We start from the raw sequence: 22,184 nt of genomic DNA on the forward strand, positions 1-22,184 counted from the left end.
AAAAATGACTAAGTCCCAAAAAAAAAATTTTTAAACTTTTTTTCAATTTTACCCCCGTGGGATATATATTCTACCCACACACATTTTGAACTCTCCTGGGGTACCCTCACACAAAATATTCCCTCATTTAGTGGATATTTTCACAAAAAAGTGAAATTTAAAAAAATTCAGAAAATTAACTGAAAACGACCAAATATCATGGACTCATCGGGTGAATCGCTCTGGAACTGAAATCGGAACACTCACTGACATTTCCCCTCTCTGAAAGTCTGACAAACGGTGTAAAAATGACGAAGTCCAAAAAAAATTTTTTTCAACTTTTTTCAATTTTACCACCGTGAGATATATATTCTACCCACACACATTTGGAACTCTCCTGGGGTACCCTCACACAAAATATTCCCTCATTTAGTGGATATTTTCATAAAAAAGTGAAATTTTCAAAAATTCAGAAAATTGGCTGAAAACGACTAAATATCAAGGACTCAACTGGCGAATCGCTCTGGAACTGAAATCGGAACACTCACTGACATTTTCCCTCTCTGAAAGTTTGACAAATGCTGGAAAAATGACTAAGTCCCCCAAAAAAATGTTTTCAACTTTTTTTCAATTTTACCCCCATGGGATATATATTTTACCCACACACATTTGGAACTCTCTTGGGGTACCCTCACACATATTATTCCCATATTTTGCAGCTATTTTCACAAAAAAGTGAAATTTTCAAAAATTCAGAAAATTGGCTGAAAACGATTAAATATCAAGGACTCATCGGGCGAATCGCTCTGGAACTGAAATCGCAATGCTCACTGACATTTCCCCTCTCTGAAATTCTGACAAATGCCGGAAAAATGACTAAGTCCCCCCCAAAGACATTTTTTTCAGCTTTTTTTCAATTTTACCCCGGTGGGATATATATTCTACCCACACACATTTGGAACTCTCATGGGGTACCCTCACACAAAATATTCCCTCATTTAGCGGTTATTTTCACAAAAAAGTGAAATTTTCGAAAATTGGCTGAAAACGACTAAATATCAAGGACTCATCGGGCGAATCGCTCTGGAACTGAAATCGGAATGCTCACTGACATTTCCCCTCTCTGAAAGTCTGACAAATGCTGGAAGAATGACTAAGTCCCCAAAAAAAATTTTTCAACTTTTTTTAAATTTTACCCCTGTGGCATATATATTCTACCCACACAAATCTGGAACTCTCCTGGGGTACCCTCACACAAAATATTCCCTCATTTAGCGGGTATTTTCACAAAAAAATGAAATTTTCAAAAATTCAGAAAGTTGGCTGAAAACGACTAAATATCAAGGACTCATCGGGCGAATTTCTCTGGAACTGAAATCGGAAGGCTCACTGATATTTCCCCTCTCTGAAAGTCTGACAAACGGTGTAAAAATGACGAAGTCCAAAAAAAATTTTTTTCAACTTTTTTCAATTTTACCACCGTGAGATATATATTCTACCCACACACATTTGGAACTCTCCTGGGGTACCCTCACACAAAATATTCCCTCATTTAGTGGATATTTTCATAAAAAAGTGAAATTTTCAAAAATTCAGAAAATTGGCTGAAAACGACTAAATATCAAGGACTCAACTGGCGAATCGCTCTGGAACTGAAATCGGAACACTCACTGACATTTTCCCTCTCTGAAAGTTTGACAAATGCTGGAAAAATGACTAAGTCCCCCAAAAAAATGTTTTCAACTTTTTTTCAATTTTACCCCCATGGGATATATATTTTACCCACACACATTTGGAACTCTCTTGGGGTACCCTCACACATATTATTCCCATATTTTGCAGCTATTTTCACAAAAAAGTGAAATTTTCAAAAATTCAGAAAATTGGCTGAAAACGACTAAATATCAAGGACTCATTGGGCGAATCGCTCTGGAACTGAAATCGCAATGCTCACTGACATTTCCCCTCTCTGAAATTCTGACAAATGCCGGAAAAATGACTAAGTCCCCCCCAAAGACATTTTTTTCAGCTTTTTTTCAATTTTACCCCGGTGGGATATATATTCTACCCACACACATTTGGAACTCTCATGGGGTACCCTCACACAAAATATTCCCTCATTTAGCGGTTATTTTCACAAAAAAGTGAAATTTTCGAAAATTGGCTGAAAACGACTAAATATCAAGGACTCATCGGGCGAATCGCTCTGGAACTGAAATCGTATGCGCGCACTGACATGCTCCCCTCTCTGGAAGTCTGACACAAGTTGAAAAATTTTCTAAGTCCCCAAAAATTTTTTTTTTCAACTTTTTTTCAATTTTCCCCCTGTGGGATATATATTTTACCCACACTTTTGGAGCCCTCCTGGGATGCCCTCTAACATACTAGAACCTCATTTTGTGGAAGTTTTTACAAAATTGTGAAATTTTCAAAAAAGTCAGAAATTTTGCAAAAACGACTAAGTATCAAGGACTCATCGCGCGAATCGCTCTGGAACTGAAATCGGATGCGCGCACTGACATGCTCCCCTCTCTGGAAGTCTGACACATGTGTGAAAATTTTCTAAGTCCCCAAAAATTTTTTTTTTCAACTTTTTTTCAATTTTCCCCCTGTGGGATATATATTTTACCCACACTTTTGGAGCCCTCCTGGGATGCCCTCTAACATACTAGAACCTCATTTTGTGGAAGTTTTCACAAAATTGTGAAATTTTCAAAAAGTCAGAAATTTTGCCAAAAACGACTAAATATCAAGGACTCATCGCGCGAATCGCTCTGGAACTGAAATCGGATGCGCGCACTGACATGCTCCCCTCTCTGGAAGTCTGACAAAAAAGAGTAAGTTCAAAAAAATATTTTTTTCAACTTCTTTTCAATTTTACCCCAGTGGGATATATATTCTACCCACACACATTTGGAACTCTCCTGGGGTACCCTCACACATATTATTACCTCATTTAGCGGATATTTTCACAAAAATGTGAAATTTTCAAAAATTCCGAAAATTGTCTGAAAACGACTAAATATCAAAGACTCAACGGGCGAATCGCTCTGGAACTGAAATCTGAACGCTCACTGATATTTGCCCTATCTGAAAGTCTGACAAACGCCGGAAAAATGACTAAGCCCAAAAAAAAAATTTTTTTCAACTTTTTTCAATTTTTTCAGAATCGGGCCACCATCTAGTTACTCTATAATAGCCTCTGCACAATACAGGCTGCATTACTGACTACAGAAGGAGGACTCTCCCTCATCACTGCATTCTGCTGTCAGCCGTTCTAGTGCCGCACACTCTCCCGTCCGCCGATCACGTGGTACACCGGGGGCGTGGTGATATAGTGAGGGCACAGGTGCTGCGGCCTCTCGGTCATGTGTGCTGCCGCTGTGCCCTGAGCTCCGCCTGCCGCTCACTGTGGACGGTGTTTGCGGCCGGGGCGGGATGGATGGGGATCTGGGCCCGGAGGCTGTGCTACCCGCGGGCACAGGGCTGGGGTACGCCGCTCTGCTACTGCTGTTCGCGGCCTCTCTGCTGACAGTGTTTGCCTGGTTGCTGCAGGTGACGCGGTGGTCCCGCCCCGCACAGCCCGGTGACCGGGGTCTACTCCAGGCCCTCTGCGGCTTCCCTTCAATACGAGACAGCTGGAGCAGAGCCTGGGCTCAGGCGCTCAACCGAGAGGCGGTGAGAAGCCGGGTAAGTGGCGGCCTGAGGAGCTCTAAGGACGGCATCTGCGCGGTCATCCTGTGGGGTGTGAGGGGCCGGGCAGTGCCGGTAGTGTGAGTGTGGACAGTGGAGCCGTCACATGCCGGCCGCGGTGCTCTGCGCGGTCTCCTGTGGGGTGTGAGGGGCCGGGCAGTGCCGGTAGTGTGAGTGTGGACAGTGGAGCCGTCACATGCCGGCCGCGGTGCTCTGCGCGGTCTCCTGTGGGGTGTGAGGGGCCGGGCAGTGCCGGTAGTGTGAGTGTGGACAGTGGAGCCGTCACATGCCGGCCGCGGTGCTCTGCGCGGTCTCCTGTGGGGTGTGAGGGGCCGGGCAGTGCCGGTAGTGTGAGTGTGGACAGTGGAGCCGTCACATGCCGGCCGCGGTGCTCTGCGCGGTCTCCTGTGGGGTGTGAGGGGGGTCCTGCGGTGAGGGTCCGGGCAGTGCCGGTAGTGTGGACAGTGGAGCCGTCACATGCCGGCTGCAGTGCTCTGCGCGGTCTCCTGTGGGGTGTGAGGGGTGGTCCTGCGGTGAGGGTCAGGGCAGTGCCGGTAGTGTGGACAGTGGAGCCGTCACATGCCGGCCACGGTGCTCTGCGCAGTCTCCTGTGGGGTGTGAGGGGCCGGGCAGTGCCGGTAGTGTGGACAGTGGAGCCGTCACATGCCGGCCGCGGTGCTCTGCACGGTCTCCTGTGGGGTGTGAGGGGCCTGGCAGTGTCTGTAGTGTGTGTGGACAGTGGAGCCGTCACATGCCGGCTGCGGTGCTCTGCGCGGTCTCCTGTGGGGTGTGAGGGGGGATCTGCTGTGAGGGTCCTGGCAGTGCCGGTAGTGTGGACAGTGGAGCCGTCACATGCCGGCCGCGGTGCTCTGCGCGGTCTCCTGTGGGGTGAGAGGGGCCTGGCAGTGCCGGTAGTGTGGATAGTGGAGCCGTCACATGCCGGCCGCGGTGCTCTGCGCGGTCTCCTGTGGGGTGTGAGGGGGGGTCCTGCGGTGAGGGGCCGGGCAGTGCCGGTAGTGTGAGCGTGGATAGTGGAGCCGTCACATGCCGGCTGCAGTGCTCTGCTCGGTCTCCTGTGGGGTGTGAGGGGCTGGGCAGTGCCGGTAGTGTGAGCGTGGACAGTGGAGCCGTCACATGCCGGCTGCGGTGCTCTGCGCGTTCTCCTGTGGGGTGTGAGGGGGGTCCTGCGGTGAGGGGCCGGGTAGTGTGAGTGTGGACAGTGGAGCCGTCACATGCCGCCCGTCTGCTCTGCGGGGTCAGTCGTCTGTCAGATGCTGCTGGTCTCTGCACCGGCCTCTGCGCTGCTATGCTCCCGCCTTATTGTAGTGTGTAGAGAGCCTGACCCCAGTGCGGCTTCCTGCTCTCCACTCTGTAGTTTCCCTGACATTGTGCTGTACTGCAGACGTCTGTTTTCCTATTATCTTGGTGATGTTCACATGGCTGCGTTTTGCCATTATCTGGTGGTTAGAACAGAAGCGGAGGCTTGTCTGATATTGCTCCCTCTTCCATATCAATGTGAGGGTCCCTGGTGGTCTCTGTGTGAGGTCTGGGCTTCAGAATCCTCCTTTCTTCTCTTCTTTTATGAGGAAAGTGATGGTGAATCCTATGTGAGTCCCTTCTGAGACCGGTGACACTTGGGCACAGTTGCCCTGAGGACGATACCACCATCCGCACCAGCCAGGGGCAACGCTCCCACACCAGCACTTGGTGTTTCTCCTTCTGAAGGTTTCTGCACAAATTGGCTAAGATACTTTTGTTTTTAATTTGAGGCTTCTCTCAGCTGTGGCTTGTCTTTTTGGTATGTCAGGGGCAGGGCTGTGGAGTCGGTATAAAGTTTACCGACTCCCTAAAATACATAACAAATTGGGTACAGTAGTTCAATGTAGTTTGTGGGGAATATTTTTTCATTAGAATTTGGGAAAGTTATGAAATGTCCTATTCCTGACCTAAGGGTCTAGACCCAAGGTCTCAAACTCAGCTGGGCATATGGGCCGCACACGGAAAAACATTTAATTTGGGGGGCCGCATTATTTGCATGACAAAGTGACATTTTTAGTGATACCATTGGGTCATTCCACATCAAGTGGACCAGTTTTAAAAATCGTCCCCACTCGACCTTCTCCGATTTTGTTGAAAATTTATACATTGGGCACTGTTGACCTTTCACTGGAGGTTCCACCAAGCCTGCGGCTTCAGCTAAGAGGATTTTGCAAACTTTGGCACATAGCCATTAGAGTTCTATACTGGCTATGATGCTATCAATTTGTTAGCAGCTGACCAGTTGAACGAATTTACAAAGAATGATGTGAAGCCTGGCCAGAAGATGTGTGCATCATGTCGAAAAGAATTTGCTAACAGGAAAAAATCAGCTGATCCAGTTTCCTCTGAATCAGATCCAGATGGAATGGAATGTTCTCCTGAAAGTCTAAATTCAAGCTTAACATCCATTGGCATCTCTCCTCTGAAATATCCATGGGTAAGCCAGCGGGATTCACTTGGATATGCAAGGAGAAAGATAAGCCAGGTACAAAATGCATTTTCTAGCAAGATTGCTTCAATTGGAGGGCTTGAGCCGAAAGACATTGAGCAAACAAAAACAGCACAGTGCAAAATGTGTCTGGATTACAATCACCTTTTGGCAGATTTGAAGCAAAAGCTGCAGGTGTCCAGTTGGGCAGAAAAGGTCCAAATCTTGACATTGGCACCTAAAAGTTGGTCCATTAAGGCTATATCAGACGAATTCGGTGTCTCTGAACGAATGGTCAAACAAGCTCGAAAGCTTAAATGTGAACATGGGATCTTAGCCTTACCTAGAATCAAGTGTGACAAGAAAGTTTCTGAGGAAGTGAAGAAAAAGGTGCAGGCATTTTTTTGAGGATGATGAATTCAGTCGAATGTGCCCTGGTAAAAAAGACTATGTATCAGTGCGAATAGCAGGAGAAAAAAAAGCGGATGCAAAAGCGACTATTACTGAGCAATATGAGGGAAATGTTTGTTGCCTATCGGGATCGGAATGGCCCTGAAATTGGATTTTCCAAGTTTTGTGAGCTTCGGCCAAAGTGGTGCGTAACCGTTGGATCTGCTGGAACACATTCCGTGTGTGTACCATTCACCAAAATGTCAAACTAATGCTTGCAGCATGCCCAATCAATGATGACTACAAAGAGCTCATATGCAAAATGGTCTGTGGAATTGAATCCAAGGACTGTATGCTCGGCCGTTGTGATAAATGCCCGGGTCCTGAAGTTTTAAAAGAATTTCTAGTCAATGTGTTTGTCAACAGTGACCCTGAAGATATTATTGAGTTCAAACAATGGATTCACACTGATCGAGACACGCTTGATACCAAACAACTGACTATAGAAGATTTCATTGAAGAATTGGTTTTGAAAATTTCTAAACTTTGTAGCCATCACTACATCGCCAAGCATCAAAGTAGCTATTTGAAATCGTTGAAGGAAAATCTGAGACCTGGAGAGCTTGTGATCCTTATGGACTTTGCTGAAAATTACTCATTTATTGTTCAAGATGCCGTTCAAGGTTTCCACTGGGAAAATAGTCAAGCTACAGTACACCCATTTGTAATTTACTTCAAGGAGTTAAATGGTGAAGCTGCGCAGAACATCAGCTTGTGCATAATCAGTGATTGCTCACGACATGACACAGTTGCAGTCCACACTTTCTTAACAGTAATTGTGGAGTATCTCAAGACTCTCATCTATGAGATTCGTCATATCCACTACTTCAGCGATGGATCTGCAGCCCAGTACAAAAATTTCAAAAATTTTCTCAACTTGTGCCACCACAATGCTGATTTCAATATCAGCGCTGAATGGAATTTTTTTGGTACCAGTCATGGAAAGTCGCCCTGTGATGGGATTGGAGGGACAGCAAAGAGGTTGGCAGCTCGTGCCAGTCTTCAACGCCCAACTGAAAACCAAATACTGACCCCGGTGGATTTATTCAACTTTTGCAACGAGCAACTGCATGGAATCAAATTTTTTTTTGTTCCAAAAGAAAAAATTGATGAAATACAGGTAGTTCAAGAGGAAAGGTTCAAAGATGGACATACAATTGCTGGAACAAGAGAAAATCACCAGTTTGTGCCAATTGATGACAAAAAGATTTGCATTTCAAGGGTGTCAAATGACCCATCATCTTTCATTGCCCATGTAGATAGATCTGTCAGATCAGAAATGCCTTTTGTGCCAATTGCAAACCTCCAGCCAGGGCAATACATTGCCTGCATTTACGATAGGAACTGGTGGATTGGAAATATTTCTGAAATTTCAGTCGACGACCATGATGCATTAATAAATTTTATGCATCCTCATGGACCAGCTAGCTTCTTTCACTGGCCTGTGAGAAATGATACATGCTGGATTCCCGAGCAGTCAATCATTGAAATAATTCCAGCACCAGCTGCAACAGCAATGGACCGACAATACAGCTTCTCTGAACCGATTATGTTGCAAATTCAGCAACAATTCCAGACCACTTAGACTGAACATTATGGCTTGGGAACCAACAAAAGATACCCAATATTAGGCTTGGGATCCTAGGCAAACACACCCACCCTCAGGCTTCGGAACCTGCGATAAAGAGACTGCCCGCTGCTGGCCTTGCACGGCTATCGGCCATGGCTCCTAGGCGATGGGGCTGCCAATTCTCGAAAGACAGCATTATTACAATTCTTAATAGGATTATAATACCAATTCTTAGGGAATTGGTTGTGGTATAACCACCATGGACCATTTCAAGAGTTTGAATAGTGCAGTTACCATTCATTGCTTATTAATAAATAACACCATGTTCAGTGGCATTTTTCTTTTCTTAAACTGAGAGACTCCAAAAAAAAAAAAAAAAAAGATCCTTGTAGAGAAAAATGTGCTCTAAGATATCAGAATTAATATATTTTAGGGGTACCCTTTTTGAGAAATTTGACCTAAAAATAGGTAAAATTCTTTTTTTTTTTTTTTTTTTTAAGTTTTTCATCATGTGGGCGTGAATATTTCCACAAATACATATGATTTGACCGTGATATTGCAGCAGTGCAAAGTCATGTAGATGTTTGGTGTACAGGGCAAAGCACCAGTTACTATTGGTTTTTGGTCTTGAGTTATATATGGGCAAAGTTTGGCATAAATTTTATGCGACGCGTTTTAGAAGCTACTTTGACACAAAATTGCGGCCGAAATATTGTTTTGTCATAGCCGGTAATAATTTTATCATGTTTAGCAGCAAAAGTTGAGCTAGTATGCCAAATTTCAGCATCATAGCCAGTATAGAACTCTAATGGCTATGTGCCAAAGTTTGCAAAATCCTCTTAGCTGAAGCCGCAGGCTTGGTGGAACCTCCAGTGAAAGGTCAACAGTGCCCAATGTATTTGAGAACCGGCCCTAAAAATTTACAGAACCTCTTTTCAAACATACATGTACATCTTTATAAATTTTCAGCAAAATCGGAGGTCGAGTGGGGACCACTGGTCCACTTGACATGGAATGACTCCATTTTATTTTCTATACACCTTTTGAACTGGTCCCCCATATTGCAGACATGGTCTCCCCCCACCCCAGGTCCCCCAGGTTGCAGGCACGGTCCCCGTAACGATCGCGGCTGTCTCCAGCAGCAGTGGACATCAGCGCTGTAGTGCAGTGTATTGCCGTGCAGAGACCGGCTCTCTGCACAGCAATACCAGTGTCAGCCGCCGGCCTATCAGAGGCCAGCAGCTGACATCTGCGCATGGCAGTGACGTCATACGCCGCTGCGCTGGGAAGCAGATGTCAGCTGCTGGCCTCTGATAGGCCAGCAGTGGGCACTGGTATTGCTGTGCAGAGAGCCGGTCTCTGCGCGGCAATACACTGCATTACAGAGCTGATGTCGGCGTTTGCTGGAGAGAGCCGAGATTGTTACGGGGTTTGTGCCTGCGGGCTGCGTGTTTGAGACCCCTGGTCTAGACTTATAGCTGAGATGAATCTGTGCTATAGTAAATTTATCACTTGAACATGAGCCATGTATGAGGGAGTCGTGGAGTCGGAGGTTTGGCTTACCGACTCCACAGCTCTGGTCCAGGGTTAAAGGTACACAACACTAACTTATACAAAATATAAGTGTGCAGAAAAGTGCAAGTGCCCCTATGTAGAGATAACGTGGTGCTACCGAATAGCTCCAAACCATATCCAATGTAAGAGTATAAGATATATGATCATTACCCACAGAGACTCCGGGCCCCCACCCTGACACGCATCTCTCCTTCAGAGGGTAATGATCATTATGGATATGATGGAGGCTCTTTTGTAGGGTATAGCAATTATTTTTCTTGCCCTTTTTTTGCTTCTTTATATACGTGCAGTGTTTCTACACAGCTTGTTAGGTTTTATTAGGTGTTACTTAAGAATTTCCTTGTACTTTAGACTCCTATGAATAATTTTTCCATGGAATGAACATGCATATGTACCATTATCTGTGCATTCATTCATAGGGAGCGTACACCCATCTTCCTGTACAGGTCAGGTGTAGTGATGAGCGAGTATGTTCTGTTAACCCTTTCGGCGAGTATGCTCGGCCGAGCACCGAGTAGTTACAGCTGCTCGGTGTTATGTTTAAATCACTCCCGTGTGCATGATTTGTGACTGTTTGACAGCTTTATTACATGTGAGGAATGCGAAAGAAATAATCATGCTCACGGGAGTGATTTAAACATAACACCGAGCAGCTGTAACTACTCGGGGCTCGCCCGAGCATACTCGCCGAAAGGGTTAACAGAACATACTCGCTCATCACTAGTCAGGTGGTGACGTCCTTTCTACAAATATTGTCACTTTTGCCCACAGGAGGGTGGTAATGTGATCAGTGGCCCCCATGACTAGTTGCCCACTATGTAGCATATTGCCACCTCAGTTATAATTAGATTTTTGGCTTATGAAGAAATTGGACTATAAAATGGGCCTGTTAGTACAGGGATAAATTGTGGTGGTTTGATGGGCTGGAGGGAGCTGTCCGGATCCCTTTAATTTTGTTTTGGAAACTTCCTGTTACTTTGCTTTAAAAGTTTACTGACAATTGTGTGGAATTGCACTGAAAACATGTCGTTTTAATCTGTGGATTTTTCACATCCCACTATGGGGGAGATATGCTGAATATTAATCATCTTTACCGCAAGATAAATTGATTTGAGGATATTAAAAATTCACCACAGGTCAAATTCTGCAGCTTAAAAAAAAAAAAAAAAAGCATAGTGAGCATGAGGATTATATAAATCCAATTCTCTTTTGCCTGAACTGTAAAGCCCCTCACACTACTTTGCCATGTTCAGTGGTCCTTTCAGGCAAAGCTGTGGAATCGGAGTCTGTGTCCATTTTGGTAGTCGGTATAAAATGGATAGATTCCTAAAATATATAATAAGGTACAGTAGTTCAGTGCAGGATGTGGTCTAAATGTTTTCATAAGAATTTGGGAAAGTTATTTGTCCTATAAATATCTGTTCTGTTCCTGATCTAAGGATCTCGGCTTTTAGTGGAGATGAATCTGTGCTGCACTTTATGTACATGCTCAGTAGTGACCAGTGCTGTGGAGTCTGTGGTTTGGCTTACTAACTCCACAGCCCTGGTTTTTGGGGCTTGCTTCCGAACCTCCCACACAAAACGGTATTCAGGCGTATGCACCGACTTGGCCATTGACTACACTGTGTGCAGAATTATTAGGCAAGTTGTATTTTAGAGGATTATTTTTATTATTGATCAACAACTATGTTCTCAATCAACCCAAAAGACTCATAAATATCCAAGCTTAATATTTTTGGAAGTTGAAGTGGGTTTTTTTTTTAGATTTGGCTATCTTGGGAGGATATCTGTTTGTGAAGGTAACTATTACTGTGCAGAATTATTAGGCAACTTAATAAAAACCAAATATAATCCCATCTCACTTGTTTATTTTCACCAGGTAAACCAACATCAGGGCACAAACTTTATAAACATTTCTGACATTCAAAATTCAAAAACAAAAAAAATTAGTTATCAACATAGCCACCTTTCTTTATGATGATACTCAACAGCCTTCCAGCCATAAATTCTGTCAGTTGCTTGATCTGTTTTCAATCAACATTGCGTGCAGCAGCCACCACAGCCTCCCAGACACTGTTCCGAGAGGTGTACTGTTTATCCTCCCTGTAGATCTCACATTTTATGATGGACCACAGATTCTCTAGGGGATTCAGATCAGGTGAACAAGGGGACCATGTCATTATTTTTTTCTTCTTTTAGACCCTTACTGGCCAGCCACGCTGTGGAGCAGTTGGATGCATGTGATGGAGCATTGTCCTGCATGAAAATCATGTTTTTCTTGAACCATACCGACTTCTTCGTGTACCATTGCTTGAAGAAGTTGTCTTCCAGAAACTGGCAGTAGGTCTGGGAGTTGAGCTTCACTCCATCCTCAACCTGAAAAGGTCCCACAAGTTCATCTTTGTTGATACCAGCCCATACCAGTACCATATCTCCACCTTGCTGGCATCTGAGTCGGAGTGGAGCTCTCTGCCCTTTACTGATCCAGCCTCTGGCCCATCCATCTGGCCCATCAAGAGTCGCTCTCATTTCATCAGTCCATAAAACCTTTGAAAAATCAGTCTTAAGATATTTCTTGAACATTCTTGATGTTTTAGCTTATGTTTCTTATCCAAAGGTGGTCGTTTTTCAGTCTTCCTTACCTTGGCCATGTCCCTGAATATCGCACACCTTGTGCTTTTTGCTACTCCAGTAACGTTGCAGCTCTGAAATATGGCAAAACTGGTGGCGAATGGCATCTTGGCAGCTTCACGCTTGATTTTCCTCAATTCATGGGCAGTTATTTTGCGCCTTTTTTGGCCAACACAGTTCTTGCGACCCTGTTGGCTATTTGCCATGAAACGCTTGATTGTTTGGTGATCACGCTTCAAAAGTTTGGAAATTTCAAGACTGCTGCATCCCTCTGCAAGACATCTCACAATTTTAGACTTTTCAGAGCCCGTCAAATCTCTTCTGACCCATTTTGCCAAAGGAAAGGAAGTTGCCTAATAATTAAGCACACCTTATATAGGGTGTTGATGTCATTAGTCAACACCCCTCCTCATTACAGAGATGCACATCACCAGATTTACTTAATTGGTAGTTGGATCTCAAGCCTATTCAGCTTGGAGAAGGACAACATGTATAAAAAGTATCAAAGTGATCAAAATACTCATTTGCCTAATAATTCTGCACACAGTGTATAATGATGCTGACTGATGCCCTGCTCTGCACCTTTTTCGGGCATGTACACCTACTGGAGACGGAAACTCAAATTATAGAGTGCACCTGAGTGTCCACTTCCAGTAGGCGTATACTCCTGAATCTCGTTTTGTGAGGGGTTTGGATGTTATCCCCGGCGGGACCAAAGAATGTAGGACAAAGCGCATTGTGAAGGCAGCCCAATACGCTTTTTTTAATGAGTGAATGTATGTTCATGTGTATTTATGCTGCTCTTAATAAAAAGCACACTGGCCTAGCATACGCCTGAGACCTTTAGAAGCACGTACTTGCGGTGTGTGCCGGAAAATTAAGATCTGCACTGAATTGTAGTACGTTAGTGAGGACACTGGCTCATCTCTTCAACTGAGCCTCACATACCGTATATACTCAAATATAAGCAGAGGTACCTAATTTTACCACAAAAAACTGGGAAAACGTATTGACTCGAGTATAAGCTAAGGGTGGGAAATGCAGCAGTCCTGGCGTACTAAAATTTAGTTTATACATTACCTCTCCCCGCCGATCGCTACCTAAAATAAAGTAAAAAAATAAAAAACTACGCCTATACTCACCTAGACACCTAATTCCCCGAAGCCATCGATCTCCTGTAATAAAATATGAAATGATAAACCACAACCTTATCCTTACCCCTCCGTAGTAGTCCACGAGTGTCCCACGAAGATCTCCAGTTTAGAGCAGCCACATAAAATGTGACCGCTCTAAACCACTGCCGCCGCTACAATGACGGGACCGTAAAGTGGCCCCGTCATTGCATAAGCGAGTTCACCGGAGTTCAACTAGCGCTGCTCCGGTGAGCTCCTTTACGGCCCCGCTGACCGTGAGAAATTCCCACGGTACAGCAGGGCCGTAAAGGAGGTCACCGGAGCTGCGCTGACTGAATGCACTCTGGTGACCTCAGTCTGGGGCTCACGCTGCCGGGAGCGGACGTGTTCCCGGCTTTGTGAGAATACAGCAGCCATGCAGAGCTGTCACATCTCCAGATGTGACAGCTGTGCATGGGAGATCATTGCAGGAACATGGAGAGGTAATTTTTTTTTTTTTTTGTAAATTAATAATTAAATAAAATTGTGTCGTTTATTTCAAATACATTTTTTCTGGGTCTAGTGTTTTTTTTTTAACTTTGTAGGTTAGTAATGGGGGTGTCTTATAGATGCCCCTCATTACTAACCTTCGCTTCATGGCAGCTGGCGCTGACATGAACCCCACCACTATTACCCCCTGCCCCACCGCACCAGGGCAGCGTGGAAGAGCGAGGCTAAGCACCATATTTGGCGCACAAATATGATGCGCCAAATCTGGGGCGGCTGAGGGCTCATATTATAGCCTTGGAGGGGGCCTATAACCATGGCCCCTTTCTAGGCTATTATCAGGTTGCAGCTGTCCGCCTAGCCTTTGCTGGCTCCAATTTATAGGGGGACCCTGTATATGTATTTTTTTGGGGGGGTCCCCCAGTAGAATGGGCAGTAAAGGCTAAGCTAACTGCTGCGGCCTGATATTAATAGCCTAGAGAGGGGCCATGATCCTTGGCTACTTCCCAGACTATAACATCAGCCCTCATCCGTCTGCTTTCCCTCTGCTGGTTATTAAAAATACGTGTGAGCCCACCTAATTTTTTTTATTTTTTAAGCTCCGAGATAATTTACTTACATCAAGCATACTAAACAGGTAGAAATAGACAAATGCTCTTGTCTTTTTGGAAGAAAATGAGAACTCGCTGAGCCTAGGGAAACCGTGAAGAGAAATCATTTCTCGTAATACTCGGGCCTTAAATAATTATTGAACACCATGTTTTAAAATACAAGGCCTGCTTAATACTTCCAAAATGGTGAATAGGGGTTTGACTAGGAAATGACATCATATTGGCCCTTCTTTTTTTTTTCACTAACTTTATTTAGCTTCAAAAACACATGAAAAAACAGACATAGAATCCGCATGCGTTTTTCTGGCAAGGAGATGCAGAAATGGTCAGGAAGATTTCTGCTTCATTTCTGCATCGTGGGCACATAGCCTAAGACTAACTACTAGTCTTATCTTACATACACAGATGATCACCATTGATGGCAGATATGCAGTGCTGCACATGAGCTACAGTAAATGAGCATAATGAGATTAGTGCGGCAGATCTGCTGTGTGTGAACGGTTGCCAGCTGCTGCTCAGCATCAGCATTTATAAAATTATTAAATGGGGTTGTCTATTACTGGAGTGGAGACGACTGTAATTAAAAGAAACTTACTATGGAAGCTAAAACTAAGGGTAATCGCTGTATATTAACAATGTCTGGATTTAACATCTAAAATGTAAGTGTTTTATCCTGTATGGTACTTGCGTCATCTCATGTGCCATCAGTAGTTTCACATCACGGCTTCACCTGTCTTTTTTTTTTTTTTTCCCTCTTACCCACTCGGATGAATTTGTTTTTAAGCAAATAAAATGGTCAACCGTTTTTCCCCTGTTTTGACTACAATTTCTGGCTCTGACACTTTACATAGCAGCTTGTTCTAATGCTGATATTCACAGTATCTACATTGTAATGTGCCTCTGTTTCCTGATCGATGGGGTTCCACTCTAGGATCCATTTTTTTGAGTGGATTTTTCACCCAAATGATGTTAGATTGCATACATCATTCAGTGCGCACAAGGGAACTGTGCCATCAAATATGGTCACAAATCTGTGCAGATTTTTCATTTCACACTGGAAAACCTATCAACGCTATGTGCACACAACATCTTCTAGACTTGGTAAACCCGGCAAGTTTTCCAAACAGAAAATGTGTTGGTGAGGAGGGGACAACACTGATGGTCTCTTCCCTGTGTGTATATATTTTATTTATTTTAGTGAGTGGCTTCCAAGCCGTAGGAGGAAGCTGCCTGAAGAATGGTCGAGTTTCCAATGAACCTGTGAACGGCAAGGTTCTTTTCCATTGCAGTGCATATATTCATTCATTGCAGCGTTTCTCTTTTTCTGGCTGGTTACAGTGCATACCTGCCTGACGGAGGTCGTGTGCCTGTACCCTAAGTATATAACGGCCTGTTTCACTGCCATTTTGCTGCAGTGGGTACAATCCCACAGGGCACAAACATTGTTTTTCCCAGAGAGAAAAATGATATATTTCAGTATTAGCGCTTGATTTGGCTATTATAAGAAATCTCATGCACATGCGGTGTAAATTATTTTGTGCGTTAATTTATCCTGTGGTTTATTCCCAAATTAACAAGTTATCCCCTATGCATAGGAAGGGGGATAACGTGTTGATCGCTGTGGGTCTGACTTCTTGGACCCCACCTATCCGGAGATCTGTTCTCTAGAACTCCTGAAAACGGTGCCCTGCAGCCCCATCTGTAGTGGAGCGGGTGCTCAACCTTCACTCCAGGGCTGAGTGCTGCATCATTTCTCTGGCAGTTCATTTCCAATGAATAGGGTGGAGGCCGTGTATGAACACCTTCTCTCTAATTAGGACAGACCTGCAGACCTCGGGATCTCTCAGACCTCCAGTGATTAGAAAGTTATTCTTTGGATAGGGGATAACCGGATTTTTTAATATCCCTTTAACTGCAGTATTTGTGCAATGAAATCTGCAGCCAGAATATTTCATGTGCACTTGGCTTTAAGTCTTGCATTAGCAGCAGATTCTGTGTTCTGCTTTGTGTTAATCCTCTTCGATGTCTTTTCTAGTTCACATACCAGTCTGTACATTTCTACTAATCTAATTTATTTCTTCTTTGTGCCTCAGAGTTCTGTCCAGATGATGTTTGAAGAGAATATCACCCTTCAGCCCCATGTGCACATCAGTCAGGTGTCGTGTACGAGGCAGTCTGACAGCACCATGGTAAGCATGCTCTGTCAGTGGAGCTGCGTGTCACTGTCGTGTCTGATGTGCTGCTTTAGTTTCATGGTTTTTAAGGTTGAAGGTAAAATCATGAAATGGTGGCTCCAGAGCGAAGTAAAATGTAGCTTTTCTCTTTTTTATTTTTTTTTTCCTCTGTATTGTGATATTTGCTTGTAAAATTGTAGGTTATAATTCATGATAAACCCAATCGGTTTGTCCAAATAGTTTTCTGTAGGGGTGTGTACTTCTTCCCTAGCATGAGGTTGACAAATCATATGCCAGAAACATTCAGGGGAAGAAAACCACGGCCCCACATAAGCTTAGGACAGTTTTCTCAGTTAGACATGTAATGATTGACACAAAAGCCAAAAGAAATTAAATGGATCATAAGTTGGCATCCACGCATGCATGGTGCATGTTCACACCGGCAACTAAACAGACAATCTTAGATAAAATCAAAATGAGCAAATACCCTGCAGTAAACAAATAGCAATAGTGCATGAAAATAATATAAGGTACTTGGTTAACATCATTTTGATCAAAAAATGTAAAGGCCATCCCACTGCGTCATGGTGACCCTATTCAGGACTATCCTAACCTCTAGTATTAAAACCTTACCATATGTGAAATGACGTAAATGTGAATAAAGGCCGAACAAGACTGAGACCCCGATTAATGGACACCCAGCAGTGGGGAGGTTTTAATACTAAAGGATAGAACCGTCCCGAATAGGGTCACTGTGACACAGTGGGATGGCTTTTGTTTTTTTGACCAAAATTGTTAAGTCCCCTATATTTTCATGCACTATTGCTATTTATTTACTGCATGGTATTTGCTTATTTTTGTTTTTATCTTGGGTTTTGTCTGTCACTGCAGGACTGTGTGATTACAAAGTGTAGGGAGTAGAGCAGAGATTGCTCAGTTTTCTCCCGGCAGCAGTTGGTGTGGGGGGAGGGGCAGAGCTGACAGTACTGTCAAGAGAGCAACTCAGCTGTACTACCCCTCCCCCCCACACTGACCACTGGGATGAAAGGTGTGTGTAACCATACTCCTCTCTGCTCTACTTTCTGCACTTTAAAATCACACAAGCTCTGCAGTAAGAAGAGTGAGGTGAGGAGAGCAGAATGTCCTTACTTGTCTCGCACAGAGAAAGTTGCTACTAAGCTATTTTGGTGGAGGGGGTGTTGTCAATGGGGCATTTGAGGTCTTGTTGGGTTGACCCACCATTGACTTGGTAATTAGACTTGTGTTTTTTCTTCTCAGTATTTCTTTCCTGTTGCAGGTGTTCCTTTGTCATCTCTCTGCTGACACGGTGCGATTTCCAGTGTCTGTGACTCAGGAGTCCCCGGCTGCTGTATCCTGTGACACGTACCAGATCTCCTTAACTATAGAAAGTGCACAGGTCATACTTATTATCCTACAATTAGTTTTGTTCTTACAGTATTAGTGCAAAAATTAGCAAAATTGACTAACCTTTATCATTTTATGCATTGTTTTTGTATAAATGTACTAGTGTGATCACTGTACAGTTGTACATTCACTGTCTGGTAGATGTAACGACCAGGGATGTGGAACATGTTCAGAATTTAATATATGATCTGACAGGCCTCAATCACGTTGTGTGGAGCCGCATACAACTGCGTTGACCTTCACATGGCTGCTTTGTAAAGTTCCCTATGAGGTCTTCTTGGCGCTTAGGAAAGCTGTGTGCGGTGTGCGACGTCTTCCGATGGCTCCACTGCTTTTATTTCAGAGGCGACCACGCAGCCCCTCCAATATCTCCTTTCTACTTTGGTCACTTGAAAAGTGGCACAAGAGATGCAGAGGGGAGTCTAGTGGGCACCATCAGCGGCTGCACTACATATCTGACTACAGGGTAAAATGCTACTTAGCGTTTTGAGAATGAGAAGTATTTTTAGCCAAAGGAGTACATGTTTTACAGTAATGCAAACTTGTACTAAATGGGTATACCCAATCTAAAGATTTCCAAAATTGACTTATTTCCTACCTACAGTATGTATCTGTCAGTCCCACTGCGACCATTGTCAATCCAGAGAACAGGATCCTGAAGGGAGTGGAGATCCTGTGTACCTCCGCTCTATCTACAGAGGTGCTGGAGGCAGCAGAGTGCAGCGCTCTATTGTCTAACTGTGGCTTTCCAGATCTGCGTTACCTGTGCAATAGGGCTGGGTAGTTTTGATAAAAGGACATTATACAGTAATAATGTGACTGGAATATGATATACTGTGACTGACTAAAGACATGTCATGTTATGTGATATGTTACACTGATTCCAGCCATCAGATATTACTCCAGTCGCCTATGGCTGTGCACATATACCAGTCACATAGTATACAGGATATATGACAGAATATGTGCTGTTCTGTAGTCGTGGTATATGTATAATACATGAAGTAGCCTGGCTCTGTTTCCTATAGGAGTCTGTATGTTGCAGCAGCCACTCTGCTGAGTTTTCGGTGACTTCTACCAGCTGCTTGATCTTTCATGTGAATGGCGTAATGCTTAGTTGATGTGCTGACAGCATGACCCGGTCTGTGACAGTTCAAGCTGCTGCTATAACTCTGAACCTCAGACCATACATCATTCTGCACAGGATTGATTCGGAGGTGTGCAGTGTTTTCCAGCACATCTCTACAGAAGCATCTCCCCAGCACCATCCCATACTGATAATATGGTGGCTGCTGGTGTCGGAACCTTAATCTCCCTCTGTCCCTCAGCAGCGCTGTGTCCCACTCAACACCCTTTCTAGGAGAGATTTTTGCACCTTAAAGTGACGAGCAAGCAAATCTATAATAAAACACAACAATAAGATCAGTTTAACCGGTGCTCCGTGCTGGAAAGTCTGCATCCCTTAGAGCCGTGGACATAGCTCTACGTCCAATAGTCTTTAGTCTGTGGCCAACTCTTCACAACTTCGAGTTTGCAATTCTGACCAACATATCAGAAAAGGCTTCCAGTTCTCTCCCTACTGCGCTCTGTATATCAGTAACCCCTGCACCAGTATGTCATGTCCCCTCTGCCAGTCACATGGCAGACTGTGGCACTGTGCCACTCCTGGTGATGAAGACAGAAGTCCCATATGTGTCGTATAGTAGCCTCCATACACTTGTAATATAAGCCGATCAGCCTTAACTTTGCTTTGTTTGCAAAAGTAAATGTTACATAATTAGAACCTTAAATGGGTTGTTTCCTTTTTAAGAATATTTTTCATAGGCTGCATTAGCTATGAAAAACAAAAAAACTGTATTACTTGCCCTACCCAGTCTGAGACAGCTTTCCACCACTGTCCTGGTATCTGCTTGGCTGCAGAACTGTTAACGCCACATCAGCGCTACAGCCAATCACTGAGCTCAGCTGCGTTGCTCTGTGAGTGATGAAAGTGACCTCACTGATTACCCGCAGTACTGTCGCTGTAACGTCAGCGCTGCAATTACATGGGTTGGCCGGTCCAAATCGATAAATCTGCAGTCACTCTTTGACTGCAGACTTGTGAATCTCCCCAGTGCATGGACTGTGTATTGTGGGGATTCACCGGTTTCTGAGCCTTGACCGGAGGATGTAGGAGTTATACATACAGCCAGTGGGAGCAGCCTCGCTCCATATATTTGTATGGAGCGAGGCTGCGCCCCATCCAGCTATTATGCACACTGATTGATAACATGACCGTCTGAGCAAGACCTGAATCCAACCAGTGCAGAGTATGTGAGGGAGATGGTAATATATTGGTATATTGCACAAAAATGCAATTACAAGTAGAATAATCCTCCCCACAGCATGCACATCGCTGCCATGTGTGACAGTGCTCAGCCCATACATACAGTACACTGGGGCTGTCCTTGCTCCAGTCTTGTCTGTTCTTGGGTGGGGGTGGTATTTTCCCTTAAAACCTTTATTTGGGAATACCAGTTGATATTAATGCCCATTAATAGATATTTTCAGCCTTAGGGCTCTTTCACATGTTTGGATATTTCCGGTACTGGAAAAACCTGTACCGGACATATGTGTCGCAACCATGTGCCGCATCACTATCACATGTACCGACGCCTGGGAATCAGCTGGTACAGTTGCGCCATTCCCAGGCACCGGGTGTTGAACGCTGCCCTCATAATTGTCCCCTGCTTGTGCTGCAATCAGCGCCAGCAGGAGACCATGTTGAGAGTAGTAGTGTCTGCTCCCACTGTCTCCTAGTGTAAAAAATAAGAATAAAATATAAAAATTCATATACTCACCTGTCCGACAATGAAATAAGTATCCCACGCTGTAATCCATCTAACTGCACACAGTGAGGGGAATGTCTCCAGCGAGAGAGCCCTTGACCTGCGCTGATCTCACTGAGCGGTGTCAAGTCATTCGCCTCTGCTCCTCAACGTGTGCGTTTGCCTCAAGCTACCGCAGACGCTGATGCAGAATTGTCTGTCAGATGGATTACAGCATGGGACAGTATGTTGGACAGATGAGTATTATGGTTGTTTTTTATTTATTTTTTTTTTACAGTGGACAATGGCTTCAGGGAATTAGGTGTAAAAGTGAGTATAACGTTTATTTTTTTCTTATTTTACGCTTGCTGGAAACAGCAGGGGCAGAATGCAGAGAATGATGACACTTGGGAACAGCACTAACTGTACCGCTGATTCACAGGTGCCAGTACGTGTCACACAGATGTCATCAGTGTGCACGTGTGTTGGACGTTTTGCAGCCCGTGCTGCTGGTAAAAAACGGACATGTCAGTGTGTTTTGCCCATGGACACATTGTCTGTGGAAACACACTGACATGTGCACAGACCCATTCATTTGAATGTGTCTGCGTGTGTCAGTGTCTCCAGTACGTGTGGAACCGGACACCACATGTACTGGAAACAGACGTGTGAAAGAGGCCTTATAGATTTTCTAACAGAGGTCTCCTCCTGTATCTGCAGACGGTCTATAGAAGCGCTCCCTTCTACTTTTTTAGAAGTGGGCGGATAAATGTCGAACCATTTAAACAATGGATACACTTTTTTGAGGGCACCCAGTTATCATCCACAGACTTGTGTATTTCTCCATCATTTCCAGATAGAAGTCCGGCTACAAGAGCTGCAGCAGGCGGGCCTCCTGGTGTCCTGGAGTTTTAAAGCGCGGCCCGATATGTTACTCCATGTTGTTCCCAAGTATTCACAGCAGGTAGGTGCAGGAAGGTGGTGTTTTTTCTGTACTTTCATGTCGTGATCTATTGTAGGTCCCAATAATTTTTGGAGACTTGTATCTGCAGAGCAGAGAAGGAGGTGCTGAACTCTGTACAGTACAAGATCTTGTACAAAGCGCATTACTCACAGCAGAGCCGGCCATGATGTTCAACCTAAAGGCTCATGATGGCCAGATGGTGAGTCCTTTATTACTCCT

At 44.3% G+C, this 22,184-nt stretch overlaps 1 protein-coding gene across 1 annotated transcript in view; it reads left to right on the forward strand.

Annotated features, from left to right (window-relative positions):
* Positions 1 to 3,256: 3,256 nt before the first annotated feature.
* C2CD2L (C2CD2 like) overlaps positions 3,257 to 22,184 on the forward strand; it is a 50,798-nt gene continuing 31,870 nt past the window's right edge. Inside the window, exons 1-5 of the mRNA XM_073656610.1 lie at positions 3,257 to 3,669; positions 16,689 to 16,784; positions 18,067 to 18,186; positions 21,858 to 21,965; positions 22,054 to 22,164. Of these exons, the coding sequence (XP_073512711.1) occupies positions 3,418 to 3,669; positions 16,689 to 16,784; positions 18,067 to 18,186; positions 21,858 to 21,965; positions 22,054 to 22,164 (687 nt within the window). The 5' untranslated portion in view covers positions 3,257 to 3,417. The remainder of the gene's footprint in view (positions 3,670 to 16,688; positions 16,785 to 18,066; positions 18,187 to 21,857; positions 21,966 to 22,053; positions 22,165 to 22,184) is intronic.

The sequence above is a fragment of the Phyllobates terribilis genome, unplaced genomic scaffold, assembly GCF_046119375.1.
Source record: "Phyllobates terribilis strain yellow unplaced genomic scaffold, ASM4611937v1 Scaffold_12__6_contigs__length_324123572, whole genome shotgun sequence".
Taxonomy (NCBI): domain Eukaryota; kingdom Metazoa; phylum Chordata; class Amphibia; order Anura; family Dendrobatidae; genus Phyllobates; species Phyllobates terribilis.